Raw genomic sequence first — 25,071 nt, 5'->3', positions numbered from 1 at the left:
TCCATATTTAATTTGGTGAATCTATGTTTAAACTGAATTTTAACCTGACTGATTACAATAATAATGATGTCAATATTAATAATAAATGCAGTACCATGGTAGTTTTACCTATGTGAGTACAGGATTTGAAAAACAGAAAAACATTTATGTTTCTCTGCAGTAGCAAGAGAGTTGTGCCTTTTGGAAATCGCAAGATGAATATTTGTTAGGTTTTTTGCTACTCAAAAACTAAAATTAATCAATCTACAAAATCAGTCAACCGGTCAACCAACCAGTTGGGAAAAAAAAATACCAAATTATTAGTCATTCAGTCACTCAGTCAACCAGTCAACCAACCAGTCAAAGAACAAACATATAAACCTGACCTTTCTTAGCATGAAACGTATTCCTCCATATATGTGATTTTGCTAAATTTGTCAGAACATGATTACACTGTGATCAACCCGATGGACTTCTTTGAAATGAGATTCTTGTGGTAAATGCAGCTCATTCATATTACAAGACGAGACCAAAATTATTCTGGAAAAGCCTGGCAGAGTGGCTCGGAGAGGTTTCTGTCAGAGACCAAATGCATAACACACCTATAAGACTAAAAATATAATCTGAGATGAAGGTTTGGAGTCCAGATAGTTGTGAATACAGTTTTGAGTCATTTGGATGTTTAAAGTGTAAATCCATGCATAATCTTCCATGAGTAAGCACATACTTTGGTCAATGAACCCTGGGTTTTAATAGTTGTCATTGTGCATATTTTCATTGTTATGCACAAAAGGGAACTTTATAATTGTGGCCTTGATATAAACTAAATTAATCAATGCTATAGTATAGGCACCATTAAGCTTTTATGGCTATCATCTGTGGAACAAACTCCCAGAATGTATCAGGGCTGCTGAAACTCAATTGCTTTAAGTCAGGGTTGAAAACCTTTTGATTTACTGCTGCATTTCAATAATCCACCATAATGCACTACAACCTTTATTTCTTGCATCTCATTTGTTTAATTATTTTTAATTTATGTCTACATGTCTTTAATTTCTGCCCTTGAACTATTTTACTTTTTTAATACAGTTTTTTTAAATCTTTTTTATGTAAAGAATTGTCATGAAATGTGCTATACAAATAAACCTGCCTTGTCTTGCCTTGGTCCTCTGGCTTGAAATTTCACAAAAAAGAGCCCACAATCTTTGATTATTCTGCATGTGAACCTTTCTCTTGTGAGGATTAGGGATTATTAATAAAACTTACATTTCCTACCATAAAATAGTCATAAGAATGTATCCAGACACAATCAACACATATTACAATTTTTTTTATAGTTTTAATTGCATGTGTTTAATGAGCCTGACTTTATCAAACGTCGATCTCATGTAAGACTTTCACAAAAGACTTGATGTACATCCTGCTATTTCTGTGTATGCTGTTTTTAATCTGTTTCACTATGAAGAACCATGCTGTCTTTGTCTTAAACTGGTCATGGTGGGTTTTCTTTGTTTGTTTTTTTTTTTTGTTTTTTTTTCATGTGTCTCATTAACTACACATATAGCCATCAGCCTTGCATACTTACTCCCGTGGGCACTTTAGAATCACCACTGAGCCAAATGTGCACGTTTATGGACTGTGGCAGGACACCAGTACCTGGAGAAAGCAGGAAAACAAGCAAACTACACACTGTCAGAATTTGAACTGGGAACCTTCTTGCTGTTTGGCAACAGTGCTAACCACCATCAACATGCTGCACATAAATTACTTAATAATAGTATCCAAATCAGTACACTCCTATTCAACAATTTGTGGAATTGATAATGACAGCTACATCAAACTATTAATCATGAGAAACTAACCTTACACATGTTATCAATTCCATAGTTTGATAGTTTGACAGTTTTACTGTCATTTACTCTCTTCAAATTAAAAGCAACCGCGGTTGAATTGGTTTGATATTGGATATTGGATATTATGAATTCAACACCCATAAAACTTGTGATACATACCACTGATTTTGGTCAAACCACTTGTGATGTGTTCATGGTCATCTAGACTATATATCACAAAACAGTAATTATAAAAAAATCATATATATGGGCATATATATGGGCTGATTTAATGTGGTTTAATGAATTCAACACCCATAAAACTTGTGATACATACCACTGATTTTGGTCATATTGCTTGTGATGTGTTCATGGTCATCTAGACTATATATCACAAGAGAGTAATTATTATAAAATCATATTATGGGCTGATTTAATGAGGTTTAATGAAAACAATCGGTGTTACGTATCACAAGTTTTATGGGTGTTGAATTCATTAAACCTCATTAAATCAGCCCATAATATGATTTTATAATAATTACTCTCTTGTGATATATAGTCTAGATGACCATGAACACATCACAAGCAATATGACCAAAATCAGTGGTATGTATCACAAGTTTTATGGGTGTTGAATTCATTAAACCACATTAAATCAGCCCATACATATGATTTTTAAATCAGCCCATATATATGCCCATATATATGATTTTTTAATAATTACTGTTTTGTGATATATAGTCTAGATGACCATGAACACATCACAAGTGGTTTGACCAAAATCAGTGGTATGGGTGTTGAATTCATCCAATATCCAATATCAAACCAATTCAACCGCGGTTTAAAAGTAATCGAATGATCAATAAAATAAATAATACATTTCTTGGCTATTCTAATGCTTAAAATTTTGGACAGAAACGCGATCACACAAAACACCTTAAATATTATTTAGATATTTTTATTGGACGCGTTCTTCATATGAAAGATAAAAGGGTTTGGGACACTTTTAATATGAAAACACCAACCGGAAGTGCTTGCGTTATTGTTCCGGTCTCAACACTGAGCTGCACAGAGTTTGATATTAACCATCAAAATATCCTCTCATGCCTGTGCTCGCACAATTGTCATACGATTTTAAATTTGTTTATGTTTTACAAAAACAGCAGAGCACCGCCTGGCTCCCCTGCTGTCTTGGTATTGGCCCACTTGTGAAATTAACCACTGTCTTGTTAGCTCGTGGTCGCTAACCAGAGAGAACCAGCACCAGTTCTGATGCCAGCAGTTTTACTTGTGATATCAAATTTTAAAAAGCTGCTCCAGGGTCGTTAATGGCAGGTAAGAAACCCTTCACAGACATGGACACCGCGGATGAAGCGGTGAGGGCCACGTGTGACGATGCAACCACCTGCAAAAGGTGAGAACAGGAGCTGCAACATGACTGCATGAAAACATGAACAAAACCCAGACTACTTAAATATAATCAGTACTCGAGTTGTAAAAACAAATCAGGGGGATGGTGGATTTTATCATATGGGGACAGATAATTTTTGATGATTACAAATAATATAATATATTACAAATAATAGCACTGACCAAAACACCTGCAGAAATACTGCAGGAATGACATAGCAGCAGTTAAATGCAGCCTTCTGTAAGCTTTAAATATCCACTGGGCTTACATTAAATACATCAAAACACAACAATTAAAAACACTTTTCGTGTATCACGTATCAATATGATTCTGTCCTTCACAGGATAAGTAAAATGGATCACTGCAAAAACTCAAAATCTTAACAAGAATATTTGTCTTATTTCTAGTTAAAATGTCTCATTTTAGTAAAAAAAATCTCATTACACTTAAAACAAGACTCATCACTGGAAAAAGCAACAATTTTCACCTGTTTCAAGTAGATTTTCACTTAAAATAAGTAGAAAAATCTGCCAGTGGAACAAGATTTTTTTGCTTGTAATGAGAAGATAAATCTTGTCCCACTGGCAGATTTTTCTACTTATTTCAAGTGAATATTTACTTGAAACAGGTGAAAATTGTCAAATAAGTTATTTTTCTGGTGTTATTTTTCTGGTGATGACTCTAAATGTTGAAATAGCAGTAAAACCACATTCATTGATGAAATGACATAAGGGATGGAAAGGGGGTATGATTTTGACCGTTTTTATTTCCGGGGGGATGCCATCCCCCCTCATCCCCCCTCAACTCCAGTACTGAATATAATCAACTGTTATTGTTAACAGAATTGCACTCGCAATTGAAGATATTGGTTATAATGTTTCTCATTAACGTCACTAATGTCCTTTATGCTTATTGATAATGTTTTGACTCAATAAATTGCAGGCAGGGGAAGTGATGGGTCTTGCTCTTTGCACTTTGACACTTGGCACTGCTTTAATCATGTAAAATAATTCACTTTTATAGTATCAAAATATGATTTCCAGTTCGATAAGTGCCTTGCTTCTGTCCACTAACCATAACCCGGAGCAGCTCAACAGTGGGTAGCCTTTGGTTTATTATTAGTCTCTTGGTGAGACATGAATGGACCCTGCAAAACCAAAAATGGAGCAGAACATGTGCTGATATTCAAAGCTGAATCCCAATCACGCTTTAAGGATGAATCGATTTTTAAGTGAAAAAGAAGGTTTCAATTATTTACCCAGCTCAAAGCTGATTGATATAAAGTATTTTACTACTACAGCGCAACACAATGAACATGTGTCAACATCTGTAAAAGCACCATTGACAACAATACAATGACTATGCTGCAAAAAATGCACACAGAAGTAGGGCTGATCTTGCCCAAGAACAAATATCTGTCACTTCTCAGAGTATTATGGAATTAATGCTTGACTTTCAAGAATTTTGCAACTGAAATTGCAATATCTGACAAAATATTGCAATTAAATATTTTCCCCAAATCATTCAGCCCCTAGTCCCAGTCGTATGTGCAACCACTTCTATTTGCAAGCATGAGACCACTACTACTTGGAAATGGGGTAGCTTCATTCAAAGTGTGTATAGATACATTGATTAACATTTATTATAACATGTCTTTGTGTCATTTATTATCTCTCTTTTTTCTTTTTTTTAAGATTTGCCACCAGTAAAGGCTACTGGAAAGACCCATATATCCAATACTTTGTCAGATCAGTAGGAGAGCGGAAGGCCCCTGAAATCAACAGAGGCAAGTTCAACAGTCTCATTAAAATAGCGTAGTGTTTTTCTTAATTAAAACTGCTATTTTAGGACAGTTATATTTTTACCAACCAGTAAACCATTGCACTTCACAATTAAGTTAACAGTAAACTCTTGGTGTTTTTTAGTTTGTCTGGGTTCTCATTCATCGGTGCATTTTGTGCCAATTAAACAGATAAGAATAATGTTGTAATAGTGTGTGATTTATTTGTGTATCTGATGCTGTTCTCATTTGACTGAGCAGGTTACTACGCAAGAGTTCAAGGAGTGAACTTTCTCCTTGATGCGTTTATAAAGAAAACACAGTGTGAATGTCAAGTGGTCAACCTTGGTGCTGGACTGGACACCACGTTTTGGAGACTAAAGGTTTGCAAACTTGCAACTCGCCGCACTGTGATGTCAATTTGTTTCACATTAATATGTTGTGACTTTTCAATGTGTCTTTTGGCTTGTTGACATCAAACTCTTTTAAGAATGAATAAGTAAATTGTTAGACACAGCTCTTAAGTGCGTATATGTTTGTAATAGGATGAAAATCTCATGCCACGGAAGTTCTTTGAAGTAGATTTTCCTACTGTTGTCGCCAGGAAAATACACAATATAAAGTAAGACTTATTTCTTCCTTTGCCATTTTTCATAGATTATCCAATTTGGGAGTTCTCTTCATAGATTTTGGAGAATCTTTGTGCATCAACTTGTATTTTTATTAAGTAAAGAAAACATTAATTTAATGGTTTGGTTGTGTAATGTAGAGTAAAGACCTCTAGGGGGAGACAAAGCTCTTAATAAACTGACATCTCTGCTTCTCAAGATCCCCAAACATGACAACTAAAAAATAAAACGAAATTGTAGCCTAAGATAAACATTTCATTGTAATTGTTGTAATTAGTAATTTGTCATCATTATATTATAGCCACAAATTGTAATTCCGTGATATCAAATTAATATTGCTTCAATTTAGTAGAAATAGTGGTCACAATGTATGTATGTAATGTAATGTAATGTAATGATCAAGAAATACACAAACAAGGCAAGGCAAGTTTATTTGTATAGCAGATTTCAGCAACAAGGCAATGCAAGGCACTTTACATGATGAAACAAAGTTAAGAAAAATAAAAATTATGAGTGGCATAAGAAAATAAAGTTAAACGTAAGCTTGTGTTACAGTTCAGTACTTAACTTAACACTGACAAACAAGCAACTTGAGGCTATTTTGAGATGTATGCTGCACAGAAGGCAGTTTCCTAAAGAGAGTTTGGTTAAATTACATAAAAGTAAGTAGATTGAGATTTTATTTTAGGGTGGAAATAAGTTACAAAGGTGTTCGCAAAAGCCTGTCATTGCAAGGAATCATTATAACTGAAAAGCTATTAGATAGAATATTGGGATCCAGGCTGCTTTACCAACAGAGGTAAAGCATCCTGGCTTAAAATACCATTTTGAGGCAACAAAAAATACAAAAATGTGCCCATTAATTTTTAAGAAGTCATATCACAGGCTATGGAGACGGACTATGTTATTAGTTTTTATATAAGATATTTTCTCAGTCATTTTCTGTTATCATTGGGACTTGTAATTGTGTTTTATCTTTCTAGAACAAAACCTCCCTTGTCCAAACCAATCATCGAGACACACTCAACAGATTCCCTACTGCTAGGTACTAAAGTTATGTCTATTAACTCCGCTATTGATAGATTGGTGAATTTGAACACTGAATATTATTCATTTTGCAAAGTCTTTCTAATCATTTTTGGGCTTTTTCCAGATGCCCACAGTCTTGACTCAGATCGTTATTGTATCATTGGAGCAGACCTCAGAAACATCTCTAACTTGGAGGACAAACTGAAAAAGTTCCAGCTGAACTCGGAGTATGTTTAAAAAACAATCTCAATCTCAGTGAATTTCTTAAGAAACCGAAGAAATCATTGTTTTATTACAAGAATAAGCAGCTTCTGCTACTGTCTGTCAGTTGTAATTTTTTTTCACAGCCCATCTTCTGAGGTCCAAGAATTTCTGCTTATCTGTGTGTTTTCTTTCCGTAAGTAGCTTCAGATAAGGCTGGTTGTAGAGAACGACTGCAGTGCAGGTCTACGTCTGCCATCTGCAGCCTGATGAGAGAGGAAGCCACACCCAGAATGGCTGTTTTGAGTGTCAAATTCCAAACACCCCTCGTGGGTTTGGAAGCTCACTTATAGTTTCACTAAAATATATCTGAAATATGCTAAGTTCACACTTGCAGGTAGCAGTTTTTATTAAAATTTTCCTTGGAGGCTTCAGAAATGTGTTCCTTTTGTGACTCTATTTTGATTATTTTTAGTACTTTGGGATAAAGTAAATGATAGAAACATCTTTTTTTCATCCTCAAGTTGCATAACATCTGATACTTTAAATATTTGCTTTAGCCACCCTTTACCAGTCATAGCAACAGAAACTGGGTATATTCAGGCCATTATTTTGCACTGGTAATATTGAATTATAATGTGCTCTTCTCATCTCCAGATTACCAACGTTGTTCTTGTCAGAGTGCGTGTTGGTCTACATGACACCATTGCAGTCCTCCAACCTAGTGAACTGGGCAGCAGAAACCTTTCACACTGCCATGTTCATAAACTACGAACAGGTAAACAAAACAAAGACCTTCAACCTGACAAACAAGAAAAGAAAAAAAACAACAGCAGCTAGCTACTGATTTTAAATGCACCCTGCATGCTGCAGCAGCAGCACTGTGGTCAAAAATAAACATGTCTCTTCAAATAAGCATTGTTTACTGTCCAACCATGTAATGGAAGAATGTGGTTTCAGTGCAGCTGATATTAAAATGATTTGATTATCTGCAGGTAAGGTCTTTTTGAAAAGTTAGATGTATTAACTACATTTGGAGCTCTTTTTTGATGTACTGCAGTTATTGTATTTGATTTCATTTTTTTAACACAACAGTCACTATTGTCTGTTTATCCAGGTGAACATGCGTGATCGATTTGGCCAGGTGATGATTGAGAACTTGCAACGTCGCCAGTGCACCCTGGCAGGCGTAGAAACCTGCCAGTCTCTTGACTCCCAGGTAAACTCCACCTTATCTTATTTTAACAATCTTACAATGCTATTCGGAACGGCGTGGCTGTAAAAGGCTAGCTCAGCTGTTCAGTTTTCTTGCTCAAGATGTGTTCTTTTTACTAAACCACGAGGCTGTGTTGCTGCTTCTACCTAACCCCATATTTTGCTATTTAGAGTTTAGTCATACATGAAATGGCTTATTGTGTGGTGTGTGCAGAAGGAGCGGTTTCTGAGGACTGGATGGGAAAATGCCAACGCTTTAGATATGATGACGGTCTACAGTATGCTACCTCAGGATGATGTGGCGAGGTAATGCGTGCTTATTACAGGAATTTCCTGAAATGTTACTGTAAAACACATTTTTGCCTTTTAGTCCTAAATATTTTCAACACAGGTGTGGGATGCATTTGCATTTGCATTTGTTGTCAACACTTATCACAAATGACTGCAGGTATTCAGCTCAGAGCAGAAAACACAATGGTTAATTACTTTGATCTGTTTACAGAATTGAGCATCTAGAGTTCCTTGATGAGAGGGAGCTGCTGCAGCAACTTCTTCAACACTACAGCATCTGCTGGGCCACTAAGGACAAACTCAATCTGGGTAATAATCCACAGCTGTTTGGCACTTACTTATTAGATATTGGACATGTAAGCTGTATAAAAGAATAAAAGCAGCGCTATCACCAGTTCATCTAAGGACACTTTGTTGCTCACGGCTGCCACGTTGGCTTTCGCTTTTCTTACTTTGTGCTATTGAAACGTGTTTATAAGAACGGGTACTGTTCTCTCTCCTCAGGTCTGTCACAGTTGGCATACTGAGTGCCAAACCTCATTACTGGACATGTTTTACACACGTTTGCCAAAATCATCCTGTGGAGAAGATGAAGGACAGGAGACACTGGGGAAGAGGAAACCCTGGTTCTGCATCAGGTCTCAGCATCAGTGCAATGAGAGCTCACCTGCATCCTTTGTGACCCAGTCTGTGTTCATGACATCGTCTTGACTAGAGCTGTGGCAACACAGGTGCAAAATCCCAGGCCTACAATGGTTCAGGTTTGCTTACAGGCCGTTTTATTCGTGAAATAACAAATGTTGTTTGAAAAATTGGCTCGTTTTTTAAATAAAAGGCTGTATGACGTCAAAAGAATTGAAAACATGCATTTGAGCTCTGATTTTACGTGCCGTTTTAAATGGATTTCTTCATCTGACATCTTCTCATAGAACACACATGCATGTGATAACCAGGGTCAAATAGTCTGTTTATTTACATTTGCCTGCATCATTTTTTTCCTTTTTTGGATCCTTGCAAAGACTAAATGACAATTGATCAATTTGTAATAGATTATATTTGATGAATGTGAATCTGTGCAGTTGATTAAAAATGTTCTTTTGTGTAAGACTATGTTTGTTTATGTACTTTAATGTTCTCATATCAGCTCACCTTTATGTTGAGTTTGTCTTTGGAGTTCAAATGATTGGATGGAGGAGGTTTTACCACGAATACAAAATGTTAATGTGTGTACATCCTTTATGCATTGAGTCATTCTGACTCAAGACAGTTTCAGAAAAGGATAAGCGTGATATCGAGAGAAGTGTCAACACAAAGAGATAAAGCTCAATGTGCAACCATGCTTAACCTCTGTGCATGTTGTATTTCATCCATGTACTTGTGCATGGGTTGGTATTTAGAGTACAGATCATGGTGTTCAGAAATATTAGACAAAGATGATGTTCAGTGCTGTTTATAACAACTAAAAATATGCCCAGGCCTTATTTTTCATACAAACCACGAGTATAGCAAAAGACAGCATTGATTTACCATTTCATCAGCTTAGAGAGCATTTAAAACTATTTATGCCTTTTCTTTCCCTCGCTGCACTGTTTGTTCCATGTCTGATAGACCTTGGCTGCTATCGCCTCTTTATTAAGTCATTTGCGAGACAGAGTAAAGTCTATTGCAGTGGGAGGGAGTTTAACCCTCCAGTTTCATTTCACTGCTTTTGCTGGTGTCTTATGCACTGCTACAAACGGTCAGAGCGATAATGGAGGCCTGTTTTACCAAAGTAGGAGAAAATAATTGGAGACTGTCTTGTCTTTAAATTAAAATTTAGTCATGCTAAAGTCATTCATTGAAAGTCAAAACATACATTTACACAGACAAAGATTCTGTCTATATTTGAATTATAAAGCAAAAAGTTTGTTGTGTATCTATGTATGTTGCATCCTTTGGAGGAGTCTTTGACATACAGTCATCACAGATATCTAACAACCTGGTGGGTGATGGACCACTGACGGGGGAATAGTCATTGAATTAGTCAGTTAGTTTCAGAAGATAATGAATGCAAACTACTACAAAACATCTCAATGTAACCTTTAAACATTTGGCTGAAACATAATAATTTCCCTCCCTGGATGTGGAAATCAGATGACAGCCTACATTTGATATAACGCTCCTTTGAGTAGGTAAACATACTTATGCAAAGAAAAAAAAGCCACATTTATTTCCAGGGTGGGTTTTGTCAAAGACAACAAGCCGTGGTAATAAAAGACACCCAGAATGAAAGACTGAAGGGGACCAATGACGTCTCCTTAGCAGATAGGACGGATGTTGGAGACCACAGGACGCCCTGTAATCATTTGAGAAACAATTGGTTCTTTATGTGGTTTTGTTTTGGTTTTGGTTAAGCATTGGAAAATATGCATATTGGCAGGAAAAGATTGTGGTTTGGCTTAAAGCCTTTCATAAAGTTAACCCAACGTCATGGAAGACAACCTCAGTTCCATCCAAGTGGGTCCACGGTTTCATCTGATTTATTGTTTTCATTAAATTCTCATCCGTACTCGTTTTACACGAGGTCAGGATTAGGATTCATTTTAAATGTGGATTATGGAATGAAGCTGTGGGATGGGGTGAAGCGAAGTGGGTGTGTCATCTACTCAAGTGGGTGTGTTGTGTGGTCTGTGAATGTGCAGATAGACACTTGTAGCTACACCTTCTAACCCAAACAGACCAGCTTCATGACTGGTGTTTTTGTTCCAGAGTTCCAGTTAATGGAAAGCAACCACTATTAAATCCTTTGTGCAAATTCAACCAGTGGCCAATTCTAGTTATAAAAAGATTTGTTTTCTTTCTCCCTCAGTTTTTTCTAACATTAGCAACATCCCATCTACCTTCCCCACATATTTTGTCCAATTTCAGACTGTACAACTACCAGACTGTTAATACCGCCCGATGATTTTCACATTTGTTACAAATCAGCCTCTAACCTTGTTGGCTGTGTTGTTTACAATAAAAATGGCCTTTTAACAGCAGATGGGCATTACTGTATACTGTCTTGATTCTTTGAGTGTCTGTAAAACTTTTAAACTTTTAATATTCTTTCCATCTAATTTTCCTTCATGTAAAATATAGTAAAAGGAGAAAGCAGTGCACTTAATATTAATTTGAAAAAGAACCTTTAATTTGTGCACTTCAATCAAATGAGTCATAGGCCCAGAATGTTTTGTTCTTGAGTTGAAACAAGAAGCTCTCTTAAAACTGCTGATAACCAAGGTTGTAATGAACGTAAGCCATCAGCTGTTACAGCCTTTGTAATTACTGTACGCACACGATAAAAAAAGTGTGAAGATAAGAATCCCATCTACACCTAACCCAGAAAAGTTACCACTTTAATCAGAAGGGTGTTCATTTGAAGGACAACAAAGAAAAAAATGGGGTGTTTTTGAAAACAAAAAGGCTTGTCCTTTATTAGGGTTTCATTGGAAGAGAAGTTTTTTCAAGGTTTCTTTTTGCCTCAAAATTCTCCACATTCCTTGTTAGGGATGGGTCTTGATTACAGGCAAGCTAGTCCATTACTTGTACTATTTTTACTCTGCAGTGTCTTTGTAATGTGTCCAGTATGTGGTTTTTAAACTTTTTCTTGCTGAGTCCTACACTGGAAATTATTTAATTTTGATTGGTGGATCTCGATGTACTTTTGAGCGGAAATGCAAAGTGCAAAACACCTTTGCCATGGGTATTGATGTGAACCTGTACCATTATTTCTGACTTGTTTCTGAGAACAGTCCCGAGAACATGTCACCTATTTCTTCCAAATGGGATCTGGAATTTTGATTTTTCTGCCCACAACACACACTTCAGATTCAGATTCAGATTCAGACGACTTTATTAATCCCTTCGGGAGGTTCCCTCTGGGAAATTGACATCTCCATCTCACACACACAGAGCACTGTCATATACAAATAAAAAAGAAAAAGAAAACCAAACACCCATATAAAGATAAAAAGATAAACATAAAAATACAAATACAAATAAATAAATACAAAAAAATATATAAATACAAATAAAAAGCTCCATCCCAGATGTCTCAGAGCCCAGGAAGGTGAATGCCTATTATTTGGATGCTGATGTTCCTTTTGACACACACTGAAATTCCTCCAGGTTCTGTGACTTTTTATGGGTGTTACGCAATGTAGGATACAACTTGGAAAATCCTTTTACAGATTTTATTTTGAAGAACCTTGTTTTTAAAGAGCTTCAAGGGTGCAGTGGTAGAATAACTGATGATCTTCAGCCTGTTGTGGATGCTGCATTTGAACCAAATCCTGATTTGAAATTACATCATTGGCAGGTATAGTGCTCCGCATGTCAGTGTTTCAGAATGAAAACAACAACCAGCCACTCTCCAGACGAGAAGCGTCACACCTGTCTGCAGCCTGTCGAGCTCAGAGCCAGGCCAGAGCGCGCTTTCCCAACAACTGCCTTTTCAAACTCTTGACACACATATGTGAAATAGTTCATCACGAGTGTTTAATTGAATTATCTAATGTCTGAACTTGTGGGAAAAAAATTATTTAGGCAGAAAATGTTAAAAGGGGTCAGCCATCACAATGTTGAAAGCTTTTGACTTTTCAAAAAAAATGTTATAATGATATATTGAAAATAAATGTTTCAAAGTCATAATTACAAATAAAGATGTAAGTCGCTTTGGATAAAAGCGTCTGCTAAATGACAGTAGTAGTAGTAGTAGTAGTAGTAGTAGTAGTAGTAGTAGTAGTAGTATAAAAACAATTTGGTTTTCATGATCATATTGCGTCCAACGTGCACTAAAACCCTGACCCCTGTGTGGTGTTGCAAAGTCTCAGGTTTAGGACTGTCTTATCTATATAGGCTAACGTGAGTCGCTTTGCGCTTGCCCTTGTCACCACGTAAAGCAGAGGTGATGATTATTGTGAATAAATAACAATTTAACTTCTGGAATGTGTATTGATACCATTAACTGAGGTTAACTTTCACGACCTGTGTCCTAATTTGAACCTTATTGTCTCTTTTTTAAGTAATTTTTAACACTTCTTTATCTGGCATGAGATGAGAGGTGTTAAATAAAGATTAAAACTTGGACGCAGATCAAATGATATTGTGTTATATTGACCTGTGAGTCCAGTGTGTCAACAACAGCAGGTGATGATTGTATATAGTCCAAATGCTCTCCAGTTCCATTTACTCACTCAGCAGTGCGTGCTTGAGGTGGGAGCACTGCAGAAACTGAGCGACAAACAACGATAAGACAGGGCTGTGACAAACATGGGTGCAGAGAAACTGGAAATGGAAGACACAAACTCAATCCTTTTGGCGAAGGGTAAGAAACCACCTGTGAACAAATCTCAGAACAAATATGAGAGATTTTACCAGCCCTGCCTGGCTGAAATCGTGGGGACCATGTTCTTTGTTTTCATCGGCTGTGTGTCCGTCATCGAGAACGTGCCAGCAGCTGGACGGCTGCAGCCGGCCCTGGTCCACGGGCTGGCTGTGGCAGTGTTGGTGGCTGTCATGGATAAAATCAGGTAAAATAAAGTCCAGCGACAAACTTCCCATCTATGCATGAGTTATTGCATTATATTATTACTGTATGATTTGCTTTGAGGGACAATGCTCATTTATGTCAGATTTTTATATCCAGCTTTGATTTACTCTTATAGTGATTTATGCATATTTTTTTTTTATTAAGCTGTAATGTTTTATATTCCATGATATAATAAAAACCATCTGGTCCTCAGCAGATCTTTAATTTGATAAGCATAACCCCACAACAACACATGACATGTTACAGCATAATAATTCTAATTCAATTCAATTCAATTCAATTCAATTCAATTCAATTCAATTCAATTCAATTCAATTCAATTCAATTCAATTCAATTCAATTCAATTCAATTCAATTCAATTCAATTCAATTCAATTCAATTCAATTCCATTTTCATTTTATAGCATCTAATACAATACAAATTCTAAAGCACTTTCCAGAGAACCAAACCATAATCCTCAGGAAAATATTATTATTATTATTAATTATTATTATTATCATTAGCAATTATATATTATTATTATCATTATTAATAATAAACTAAGCTAAACTTGAAGGAAGAGTGTGATATATAAGTACTGTATACTTCATAATCCAGCAGCTTGTAGAAGCACATTTGTCAGCAGAAACGTGAAGTAGTTGTTTTCTCTGACATCATCAGTCTTTTATATCTTGTTTGAGGAATTTTGGCCAGTTCTGCACAACGCTGAGTCGTTCCAATACATTTATAAACACTTGAAGAAAACACTAAAGAAACACATTTAAACTGAGTCAGTGAATCGCATACTTTGGTATATAGAAGAGGTCATAGCTGACTCAGCGACTGAAAGGCGTCACTGCAAAGCAAGTCCACATCATCGCCCCTCCACCACCGTGCTTGACAGTAGGTATGATGTGTTTGTTGTTCCAGGAGTCTTGTAGTTTGCTCAGATGCTACTTTGCAAATCTAAACTGTGTTGTCTTGTTCTTTTAAGAGTAAATTAGTTTCCTCCTGACGACCCATCCAAATGAGCTATAAATATGCAATCTAAGGCCTGAAGAGTCAGGAATGTACTGTAGATAATGTTCTTCTTTTGTGAGTTCCACTAAGCATCACATCATCTGACCTTGAAATGAACTTATAGCGGGACATCAACCCCTGGGCAGATGGCAACCATCGTGAAAGTTTTCACTTTTGAATGATCTTTCCGACTGTATAATGATAGGCTAAAGTTTGCCTGGAAATTGCCTTGAAACCCTTTTTAGATTGATCGTACCATCAATTTCTGTCTCTAAGAACATTTGCGAAGGTCTTTCCTCTCTGTAAATACACACCTGAATGCTCCAGACCAACAAAGCGTCTTAATTGTTGGTTTAAAGAGGTTATCTAACCAGCTGTTGATCAATTAATAAAGTGAATTTGCTTAGCAACCCTTGACTGCTATTTTTTGTTAGATAAAGAATTAGACAGTATTATACACACACACACACACACACACACACACACACACACACACACACACACACACACACACACACACACACACACACATATATATATATATATATATATGTATATATATGTGTGTGTGTGTGTGTATATGTATGTAATGTGTTGTTGATCATCAGATGTTTTATTGACCAATTTTTCAAGTATTTTCTTTTTAAATGTGTGTGAAAAGGCAGGGAACTGAAAGAGGGTCTAGTAAATAAAACAACTGTATCTTGTCTCTGTTGTGTCTTTTCCCTCTTTCAAGCGGCTCCCATTTCAACCCTCCCTTCACCATTGCCATCTACCTGTGTGGAGGTATCGAGCTGATAATGGTTGTGCCATACCTGATCAGCCAGGTCATCGGGGGTGTCCTCGGAGCTGGAATGGCCAAGGTCAGCAGCCATGACCGGAGGATTCTCAAGAGATTGATGTATAAGTTATTGTGTTGACAAGACTCTGCCAACAGCTTTCCCTACCAACCATATTTCACAGCTGATGACCCCAGCAGAGCGCTACCACAACGCCACAGGAGCAGCATTTGATGTCCTCAAGTCAGAAAGCCAGTTGTACGGGGCCATTTTTGGGGAGTTGGCCATGACCTGCCTGGTGACCATGGTGGTGCTGCTGGTGGCGGTCAATGACAAGACCAAAACCCCTCTGGCCCCGTTTCTGGTGGGCTGTACCGTCATCATCAACATCTTGGCAGGGTGAGATAAAAGGTTGATGACCACACACACAGCTGTCTTGTGTCAGTGATTTATTGCGGGTGCTATCGCTATTGTTAAACATTTACATCGAAAGTGACGTAGTCTTGGCTGTCCTGTTAACTTTTTTGGAGCAAATCTATCTGAGAATGGTTTACCAATTCTGGGCTGAACATGTGCATTGCATGAATGGATGATAAGCTACAGCTGTCACTTCCAAATTACTCCCTTAAGCTCTGTAAATTGCCCCCATCCCAAAATGTGATACATGGGATTTTGTGCATGTAAATGGTACGAAGTTTTAAATCCAGAAGTCCTCCACGGGTAGTCTGCGTGGAAACCGTCACTCCTGCAGAGCACAAATCATGTTTCGACTATAAAGTGAGTTATCCATTTCTTAATGCTATTTGTACACTAAGCTATAAGATTCATCCATTATATAGTACACAACAAAAGTGTTGTGACGTATGCAAATATTGTGATCACAGACTGAATGCACTCATTAATGCTTCTGAGGACCATTGGGTTGTGGACTGCTGTTTTGAATGTTGAAGTTAAGCTTGGACGTTTTCGGACAAGAAGTGTCCATAAGTTGGACAAGCAGGAGGTTTTGAAACCAGTTTTTAGGCATTGCAACTGTTTATTTTACGAAATTATTTTAAAATGACCACCAGCACACTATTCAGCGGGAAATTTACTCAATTACATGAATGACTTGGTGGTCATCAATGACCAATCAAGGGGCAACATACAGTTTTCAGAACTGTGGAAATAGTGAAGTTCATTAATTTAACCACTAAAAGTTGTTGTTATTGTTTAATATTTCAGTGAAATAGATTTCTGAGATGGTTTGTTGTGGTGTTAACATATAATTACACGCCACATGGACACCATGGACCTAAATACAATCAGCCGTCCTTAAAGGAACGGTAAGGGATTTCTGGATAGCTTCCTCCCTCCCTCTCTTGCCACTGCTCCTCAAGAAAACATGACCCCATCATGACCCCATCATGACCCCATCATGAACCCTCCCAACCTTCCCTCCCTCCCCGACCTCACAACACCCTTCTCCTTTCCAGAAGGTTCTTGAAGTCAGTTATTTTTGTAAATGCTTAATTTGGGCAAAATCATAAAGAATCATGACACAAAACAAACTTGTCCATGCATTTATATTATTTAAGTTGAACTACATAGTACTTTAGCAACAAGCTAAAGATTTTTAACAAAATTAACACATTTTTTTTCTTTTTTTTACCAATTCATTGAATCTTTTGATATTGCTGCCATCTTTATAAAATAGTATTATTATTTTATAGTGTATTTTTACATTATTTTTTTTGTTTTGGCTTTGCACTCAAAAGCCAGTTGGTTTGAAGTCCTGCATGACTAAAGTGGATTGAGAAAGTTAAGGTCAGTACATCCAATTATATATCAGATTTGAAAATAAACAAATATGAACCCCTTTTTCTGTCTGTGGGTGCAGAGGGGACATTTCAGGAACGTGTTTGAACCCGGCAAGAGCTTTTGGCCCAGCCCTGATGACCAACTACTGGACCTACCACTGGGTTTACTGGGCGGGACCCATTGGAGGAGGTCTGCTTGCTGCTGCCTTGCTCAGGTAAGACAGTCCCAACAAAACGCCACGTTACTGTTCAACTAAATAGAAATGACACAGACTCACTGTGACCCTCTCTCCTTTTTTAGACTCATTCTTGGAGATAATAAGCTACGAGTTGTTATGAAATCCTAAGTTTTATTCTGCTTTTACTGTAATGATGAAATTGTAAACATGTATTAATATCCTGCATATATTTTAATCATATAATGATGTCCATTTTTTGTATTAATTTTTTTTTTTTTTAAAGTTATGCACTAACTGATGTATGATCCTCAATGTGAAATTAAAAAAACTGATAAAGATACACATTTATTCATCCTATAAAGTCTCTCATATAGTTTGTGTGTGTGCACTTGCTGGTGTAAAGTAATAAACACATTAAGACAAGCAGAGAGGACAGATTTTGGGCTGGTATGTTGACTTTATTCTTTAATTCATTTCACCATGTGTGGGTGACATGGGTGGGTCTGGATCAACGGTATCTCTCAGACAGAGCCAGAGCCAAGGCGGCCAAGAACTTATCCAAGGCGACGTGGGACTCCGGGGGGAAGTCATTGGGGAACATGGTGGCGACCACCACCAGGATGCAGTGGGACAGGAGCTGCAGGCAGAGACAAAGACACATTTATAGCGCAGTTATACCAAAGGTTGTGTGCTGCAATTCTAAAATAAATAAATAATGAACAACAGCTTCAAACATCTGCACATATGCAGAAAATGAACCTGAAATCCCTCATGAGTGATGGCAGCGTCTCACCTTGAAGTTGGCCGGGTCCACCCTGAGCTTGAAGGCGTGCAGCTCGCTGAGCTCCAGCAGGCCGGCGGTCAGGTCATCGATCTTGGACACGGCCAGAGCCACGCCGGACATGATCTTCTTGCCGTGTTTGGCCACGGGGGCGGAGGCTGGGCCGATCTCCGGCCAGTGGGCGAAGTAGATCTTAGTTTGGGGGTAAACGGTGAGCATCCTGTGAACACGGAGAGGGTGTAGAGTGGTTTGGTTACAGAAAGCAGGACAAATATGAATAGTAAAAACGCATTGTACCAGATGGACATATCACCAATTAATTTTTATAATTAAACACCGGCAGCAGGCTCCAGTGGCGTAATCGGTCAGCGCGCGGTACTTATATGACAGTGTTCAGCGAAGTGATGCCGAGGTTGTGAGTTCGAGCCTCACCTGGAGCAGGACTGACTTTTGAAATAGGAAAAGAGACCTTTAGCAATCGCCGACACCGTTTTTATATCCACGTTAAAATCTGACTACATTTAAAATCAAGAGTAGCCAAATAAACGAGATAGATACCACTACATCTAATGAGGTTTGGGTGTCATCTTTAGTTTGATATTATTAGTCAAGAGTAGCCAAATAAACGAGACCTATACCACTACATCTAATAGCTGAGGTTTGGGTGTCATCTTTAGTTTGATATTAGTATATTAAACCACGCAACTGAATAAAAATTGCGTCCTCAAAGCTACGTCTGATGTTCAATTCAAGTGTGGTCATATAAACACTCACCTGCCCAGAGCATTGGCCCCAATGGCATCAGCTGACTTGGAGATCTTGGCCCAGAGCGCCTTGACCGCAGCCTTGTCCTTCTCTGTCAGACTCATGGTTACTCGCTTCTGTCTCTGTCTCTACCTGGATCAGATGGCGATGTCAGGTTACTCTGGCGTCCTACTTAAATCCATTTGGCCCAAGGGTCCCACCCATAGGAACCGGTGCCAAGGCCGGGTCCACTGACGCAGATAGGACCTGTCAAAGTCGCGTGATAGAAGCTTCAGTGGCCGGGTGCCAGCGCCAAGCGCTATCGGCCGCACACATCACCGGCGGCCGTTGGCAAAAACAAGATCCTTCACGTATTATGCACTTACATGGCAAAGTTTTAGTCTGTGAGGAGCTTTAGATGAGTTGTCAGAAAGTCCTGGGTCCACTGGCATGCAGAAGTTCACCCCAGATAACAGCAGGTCACAACAGTGAAATAAAGTGTAGAAGCTGTTAAAGGAGTAGGCCCATTATGCAATAAAGCTGATGGAAGAAAGTGAGCAGATTATTTAAACAACTTTTAGGAAAGGAATACAATACTCCATATAAAAATTCAACATCTCACTGGATTTATTTTATTTTAGAAGTTACAGCTCATATACCTCATACATCTACAGTTTTGCCGTGATAGTTGATAAGTGTGAATGTTCTGCTTTTGTTGAATCTATAGGGCAGTAAAGAGGAAGGAAGTATGCAAACAATAAAAAATAACAAAATTGAAAGCAGGCTTTAAAATTTGATAAAATAAGATATAGGTTGTTTCATCTGATATTTATGCAACATTTATGTAAAAAAAAAACCCAACCCAAAAACATTTAATTAGACACATAAAAATAGCTTTGGATAAAAGCATCCGCTATGACAGTAATAGTAGTAGAACCACAAATGAATCTAGCATGTATGTTTTTTGGACCGTGGGGTTAAACTGAAACTGAATTATCTATAGAAAACCAGCGCAAGTATGTGGAGACTTGCAGAAAATAATGTGATCAAAGTACTGGACATTGAATTGTATTACCCAAAAACTACATAATAAATTATATATATATTATATATATATATAAATTATATATATATATATATATATATATATATATATATATATATATATATATATATATATATATATATATATATATATATATATATTCCATCAATCATTACTTGAAATTAGAAAAACAACCTCAAATCATTCTAAGATTTATCAGTGATTGCATTTTTTTTTTAATTTGGCTTAATTTTGGCTGTCGTGATAAATTTATGTCCTATCAAGGGCAAATGAATGCCAACGACTTTTATCACCTCGAGCAACTGTTTTCTTAATCAAGAGGTTTGTGGATCTACAGCAGGGTTGCCGGGGTGGAGGAACTGCTGCTCCAGATAACACCAGTGTGGTCTCCCTGATTACACGTATGTAAGAAACACTCACCAGACTCTTGGCAAGAATGCTAATTTCAGTTTATTGGCCAACATGTGAAAATGTAGTCAAATTAGCCCGACTGCACCTGTATATTTGTAGTGTTATTATTATTATTATTATTATTATTATTATTATTATTATTATTATTATTATTATTATTATTATTATTATTATTATTATTATTGTTATTATTGTTATTATTATTACTATTATATATTTTTTATTTATTCATTTATTTAAATAGTCTTTTTAACCTTATGCAATAAAATCCATTAAAAACAGCATATGAAACAGCAATTTTTTTAGACATGTATTATATATCTTTCATTATCCTCTTTTTTTAAGTTACCACTAATTTATGATTTTTGTTTATAAATATATATAAATCTTAATAATAAATAATAAATATGAATAATTAATGAATTTTGGATAATTGAAATTATTTTTCAGATTTAGGCCTTTTATTTTGACAGGTTCTCAAGAGATCACTGTACATTTGGTTTACTAATGTAGCCATTTATATATGGTTATTATGGATTCACTATTATTCCTAACGAGAGAAAAGAAGAAAGGCGTAAATTTGACTAAACTACAGAGAACTTGTTTACATTCTTTCTCAATTGTGTTTGGTGACTTTTATGGGCCTAATGAATTAACTGAAATGAGGTCAAGAGGAGCTGTCTTGTCCCGAGTGCTGAAAAATGGCCATTGTCTGTTGAATTGCAGGTATTTCTGCAGTTTGAGTGCGGTTGAAGCTGTGCACGGTGAATGATTCTGCTGCAAGTCTGAAATGAGAGAAATATAATGTAATATACAGTACCAAAAATGTATTGGCGTTACAACATCCATATTTATTTTCCAATATGAACATGTTATGCAGGAACCTGTTGCTAAAACGAATTGAATATGAGATCAGCTCTGAGGGAGGTCACATTGTACAATGTATAAATGTGCAAAATTAGTTCTGATTTCGGCATCGCTGTGGAAACTCACTAAAAGTCACTAATAAACTAGAGTATTCTCGACGCTTCTGGAGATGTCTGCACTTTATCTCAAGTGCATCATCTCCAGCCTATCAACTACTTTCTTCTACAGGGCGTGGAGCGCTTTGACACATTTAAAAAGACAGAGGTCTAGATGAAGTACTGATCAGCCTTTTCTTTCAAGCCTGAACCAAAAGAAACATAACGAGCAGCCATGGTTGAGTGGACTGATCAGGAGCGCAGCATCATCACCAGCATCTTCTCCAGCCTGGACTATGACGATGTAGGACCCAAGGCTCTCTGCAGGTGCGTAACGGAGACTCCTCCATCCTCTCCTCTGGTGTCTGTCTGTCAGCTCACCGTCTGTCTTTCCCTCCAGGTGTCTGATCGTTTACCCCTGGACTCAGAGGTACTTCGGCAGCTTCGGTAACCTCTACAACGCCGAGGCCATCAAGACCAACCCCAAGATCGCCGCCCATGGCACCAAAGTGCTGCACGGTCTGGACCGCGCCGTGAAGAACATGGACGACATCAAGGCCACCTACGCTGAGCTGAGCGTGCTGCACTCCGAGAAGCTGCACGTCGACCCCGACAACTTCAAGGTACATTCTCACCATCAAGTCAAAAACATCTAAATTTAAGATCATTATCATTTGAACGCAAAGATTCAGATTCATGAGAAAAAACAGCAAATGAAGACTTTTGAAACGTCTATAAAAATGTCAAATAGACTCCTTACCTGTGTTTGAACGACATAAAACATAGCCCTACATGAAAGGCATCTAACGGTTCCTCTCTCTCCATTTAGCTCTTGGCTGACTGCTTGACCATTGTCATCGCCGCCAAAATGGGCTCTGGCTTCACACCAGAAATCCAGGCTACCTTCCAGAAGTTCCTGGCCGCGGTGGTGTTCGCTCTGGGAAGACAGTACCACTAAACCCAGCAGCCTGCGCACCTGGAGAGGAGACTAACGTCACTTTACACGTCTTATGTGTCTCCTCTGTGAAGTAATAAAAGCCCACTAAGTTCGGTTGTTGTTGTCCCTGTTTTCTTTGTTTGTTGATGACATACACACTTGATTCAGCTGACCAAGTGGATTTTATTCTTGAGCTCTTGTTTTTTCCTGCGGTTCATTCTTGAAAACACCTCGATCTGGACATGCAGCTCAAACGATAAGAGCTTATATTCAGAGCCAAGTTAGAACAGCTGACGGGTGACGCAGTGAGAGGCAAAGAAAAGCGCTGCTGGAGCATCATCATAGTAGTTTGAACCTAAACGCTGTTTTATTGAGATGAAAAAGTTGTTTCATTTCTGGAGTGAATAATATTCGTGATTGACAACTGAAAATATACAGACCTAATTCCTGGCGCGCTCCGATAACTGACTGTAAAGCAACACCGACTTGCTGGAAAGACACTTAAAATATATTGAAACTTAACCTGCAAATGCAAAATTATGCATATGAATTTACATCAATATCAATATCAATATTACATCTATGGTGGTGGCACGCTGGACTTCAGGCCGTTGCCTAGAGACGCTTCCACATTCTGGATCTCTTTAAATACTGGACTTCCTAGTCTGACTGTGTCATGCTCTCCACTGTACTCTTTCATACTACTGCATCAATTTACTCTCTCTGCCTCCTGCCTCCCACAACATGTCAATTCCTCTTTGGAACAAAACATCACTCTGCGAAAAACATGCTCTCGCTCTGTTCTTAGGCGCATCATAATCATTCTCATGTTATTTATCTCAGGGAATATACACCCCAACCCGGGCCCAGTTAGTACTATGCATGCTGTCCCTATCCTGACCTTTAATGATTTCTGTGATCGCACATGTATGGGCTTCATGCATATTAACATTCGCAGCCTGCTACCCAAACTCGATCTGTTGAAAACCTGGGTTCACACGGTTACACCTGATGTTCTTGCTATCTCTGAGTCTTGGCTTAAGAAAAACATCGCTAATTCTGACATTTTAATACCAGGTTATATTATTTTTCGCCAGGACCGAGCTACTAAAGGAGGTGGGGTCGCTCTCTATGTTAAAGATCATCTGCAATGCACTGTTTCTCTGTCAAAATCTGTTCCTAAGCTACTTGAACTGTTAGTATTGAAGATCAAATTGTGCAATAACTTCTCTCTCTCAGTTGCTGTCTGCTACAGACCACCCTCTGCCCCACTTTGTTCTCTAACTGTTCTTAGTGAACTTTTGGCCCCTCACATCTCTTCTGAGTTCATTTTACTAGGGGACCTGAACTGGGACATGACAAACCCCCCAGATCTGGTCGTTCAGCAGTTTGACGCCCTAAACCTCTACCAAATTATTTCTGAGCCCACCAGATTCAATCTAAAATCTCCCTCATCTGCTACGCTGATTGATGTTATCCTCACGAACACCCCCTCTAATTATAAATCTGGTGTCTTCAGTCAAGACCTGAGTGACCACTGTGCTATTGCCTGCACACGCTCCAGTTCCTCAGTCAAACGCCCACCGGTGATCGTATCCAAACGTTCCCTGAAGAACTTCGACCCAGAAGCCTTTCTCCATGACTCTGCTGCAGTGAGCTGGGATAAAATGAATTCTCTCCCTACTGTTGAGATGGCCTGGTCCTCTTTCAAATCAACATTCAGTCAGATTGTTAATAAACACGCCCCTCTTATAAAATTACGGATTAAGAATCGTTTCAGCCCCTGGTTTTCCCGTGATCTTGCTGCCTTAATCCGCCAGAAGAACACTTTATGGCGAAATGCCCGCTCTTCCCAGTCTCCAGCCGATTGGCTCGCCTTTCGGCAATGCAGAAATAAATGCACTCAGGCCGTCAGAAAAGCCAAAGTCACTCATTTCATAGATAAATTTGCATCCTGTGGCTCTGATGCCAAGAAGTTTTGGAAAACGGTTAAATCCATGGAAAATAAGCTCACTTCTCCCCACCTTCCTAATGCTTTGACCTTTGACAACACTGTTGTTACTGACAAGTCTCTTATGGCTTCCCTCTTCAATCAGCACTTTGTTAATTCAGCTCATGTTTTATCTACTAAACCCTCCACTGCTGCTCACTCTCCTCCTCCTCTACCCTCACCCACATCCACCAGCTCTGGCACTTTCTCCTTCAGACCCATCTTGACTTCTGAAGTCTTAGAGAATCTCTCCAAGCTAGACTCCAATAAGTCAGCTGGTTCTGATGGGCTCGACCCCAGATTCTTAAAAGCAGCTGCTCCTGCCATTACGGTTCCCATCACACGGCTCTTCAACATGTCTCTGGATCAGTCCACCTTTCCCATAGATTGGAAATCTGCTCTCGTTTTCCCCCTCTTCAAAGGGGGCTCCAGCTCTGACCCCAACTGCTATAGGCCTATCTCCATCCTGCCGTGCCTGGCCAAG

The 25,071-nt window shown here is 38.1% G+C and overlaps 4 protein-coding genes and 1 non-coding gene across 5 annotated transcripts; 4 read left to right on the top strand and 1 right to left on the bottom strand.

The window, feature by feature from the left end:
- The first annotated feature begins 2,843 nt into the window (after positions 1–2,843).
- On the top strand, positions 2,844–9,700 carry lcmt1 (leucine carboxyl methyltransferase 1). Its single transcript, XM_061707685.1, has 11 exons — positions 2,844–3,225; positions 4,917–5,008; positions 5,264–5,385; positions 5,548–5,624; positions 6,615–6,676; positions 6,785–6,887; positions 7,519–7,639; positions 7,979–8,080; positions 8,291–8,382; positions 8,579–8,676; positions 8,872–9,700. The coding sequence occupies exons 1-11, from the start codon at positions 3,140–3,142 to the stop codon at positions 8,892–8,894; spliced, it is 978 nt and encodes a 325-aa protein (XP_061563669.1). The 5' UTR covers positions 2,844–3,139; the 3' UTR covers positions 8,895–9,700.
- A 3,885-nt stretch (positions 9,701–13,585) lies between these two features.
- Positions 13,586–18,123, top strand: LOC133418920 (aquaporin-8-like). The gene is made up of 5 exons (XM_061707826.1): positions 13,586–13,919; positions 15,676–15,802; positions 15,903–16,117; positions 17,598–17,732; positions 17,819–18,123. The coding sequence occupies exons 1-5, from the start codon at positions 13,660–13,662 to the stop codon at positions 17,862–17,864; spliced, it is 783 nt and encodes a 260-aa protein (XP_061563810.1). The 5' UTR covers positions 13,586–13,659; the 3' UTR covers positions 17,865–18,123.
- A 10-nt stretch (positions 18,124–18,133) lies between these two features.
- Positions 18,134–19,409, bottom strand: hbae5 (hemoglobin, alpha embryonic 5). Its single transcript, XM_061707828.1, has 3 exons — positions 19,252–19,409; positions 18,490–18,697; positions 18,134–18,333 (listed from the first exon to the last, which is right to left on the bottom strand). The coding sequence occupies exons 1-3, from the start codon at positions 19,344–19,346 to the stop codon at positions 18,205–18,207; spliced, it is 432 nt and encodes a 143-aa protein (XP_061563812.1). The 5' UTR covers positions 19,347–19,409; the 3' UTR covers positions 18,134–18,204.
- trnai-uau (transfer RNA isoleucine (anticodon UAU)) lies at positions 18,824–18,917 on the top strand. The gene is made up of 2 exons: positions 18,824–18,861; positions 18,882–18,917. It is a non-coding gene; the product is annotated as a tRNA-Ile (tRNA).
- Positions 19,410–21,831: 2,422 nt separating the features above from the next.
- Positions 21,832–22,707, top strand: LOC133419030 (hemoglobin subunit beta-1). Its single transcript, XM_061708020.1, has 3 exons — positions 21,832–21,987; positions 22,061–22,283; positions 22,490–22,707. Exons 1-3 carry the CDS (start codon positions 21,896–21,898, stop codon positions 22,616–22,618), a joined length of 444 nt encoding a protein of 147 aa, XP_061564004.1. The 5' UTR covers positions 21,832–21,895; the 3' UTR covers positions 22,619–22,707.
- Positions 22,708–25,071: the final 2,364 nt, after the last annotated feature.

The sequence above is a fragment of the Cololabis saira genome, chromosome 19, assembly GCF_033807715.1.
Source record: "Cololabis saira isolate AMF1-May2022 chromosome 19, fColSai1.1, whole genome shotgun sequence".
NCBI classification, from domain to species: Eukaryota; Metazoa; Chordata; class Actinopteri; order Beloniformes; family Belonidae; genus Cololabis; species Cololabis saira.
This window is presented reverse-complemented; position numbering and strand designations above follow the sequence as displayed.

Bases quoted from the DNA above. Each gene is read 5' to 3' on its own strand.
- hbae5 (XM_061707828.1), bottom strand. From the start codon at position 19,346: ATGAGTCTGACAGAGAAGGACAAGGCTGCGGTCAAGGCGCTCTGGGCC. The intron at 18,698-19,251 runs GTGAGTGTTTAT...CCGTGTTCACAG, and splicing joins GGGGCCAATGCTCTGGGCAG to GATGCTCACCGTTTACCCCC. The intron at 18,334-18,489 runs GTGAGACGCTGC...CTCTGCCTGCAG, and splicing joins TGGACCCGGCCAACTTCAAG to CTCCTGTCCCACTGCATCCT.
- LOC133418920 (XM_061707826.1), top strand. From the start codon at position 13,660: ATGGGTGCAGAGAAACTGGAAATGGAAGACACAAACTCAATCCTTTTG. The intron at 13,920-15,675 runs GTAAAATAAAGT...CCCTCTTTCAAG, and splicing joins GCTGTCATGGATAAAATCAG to CGGCTCCCATTTCAACCCTC. The intron at 16,118-17,597 runs GTGAGATAAAAG...CTGTGGGTGCAG, and splicing joins ATCATCAACATCTTGGCAGG to AGGGGACATTTCAGGAACGT.
- LOC133419030 (XM_061708020.1), top strand. From the start codon at position 21,896: ATGGTTGAGTGGACTGATCAGGAGCGCAGCATCATCACCAGCATCTTC. The intron at 21,988-22,060 runs GTGCGTAACGGA...CTTTCCCTCCAG, and splicing joins GGACCCAAGGCTCTCTGCAG to GTGTCTGATCGTTTACCCCT. The intron at 22,284-22,489 runs GTACATTCTCAC...CTCTCCATTTAG, and splicing joins TCGACCCCGACAACTTCAAG to CTCTTGGCTGACTGCTTGAC.
- lcmt1 (XM_061707685.1), top strand. From the start codon at position 3,140: ATGGCAGGTAAGAAACCCTTCACAGACATGGACACCGCGGATGAAGCG. The intron at 8,081-8,290 runs GTAAACTCCACC...TGGTGTGTGCAG, and splicing joins GCCAGTCTCTTGACTCCCAG to AAGGAGCGGTTTCTGAGGAC. The intron at 8,677-8,871 runs GTAATAATCCAC...CTCTCTCCTCAG, and splicing joins TAAGGACAAACTCAATCTGG to GTCTGTCACAGTTGGCATAC.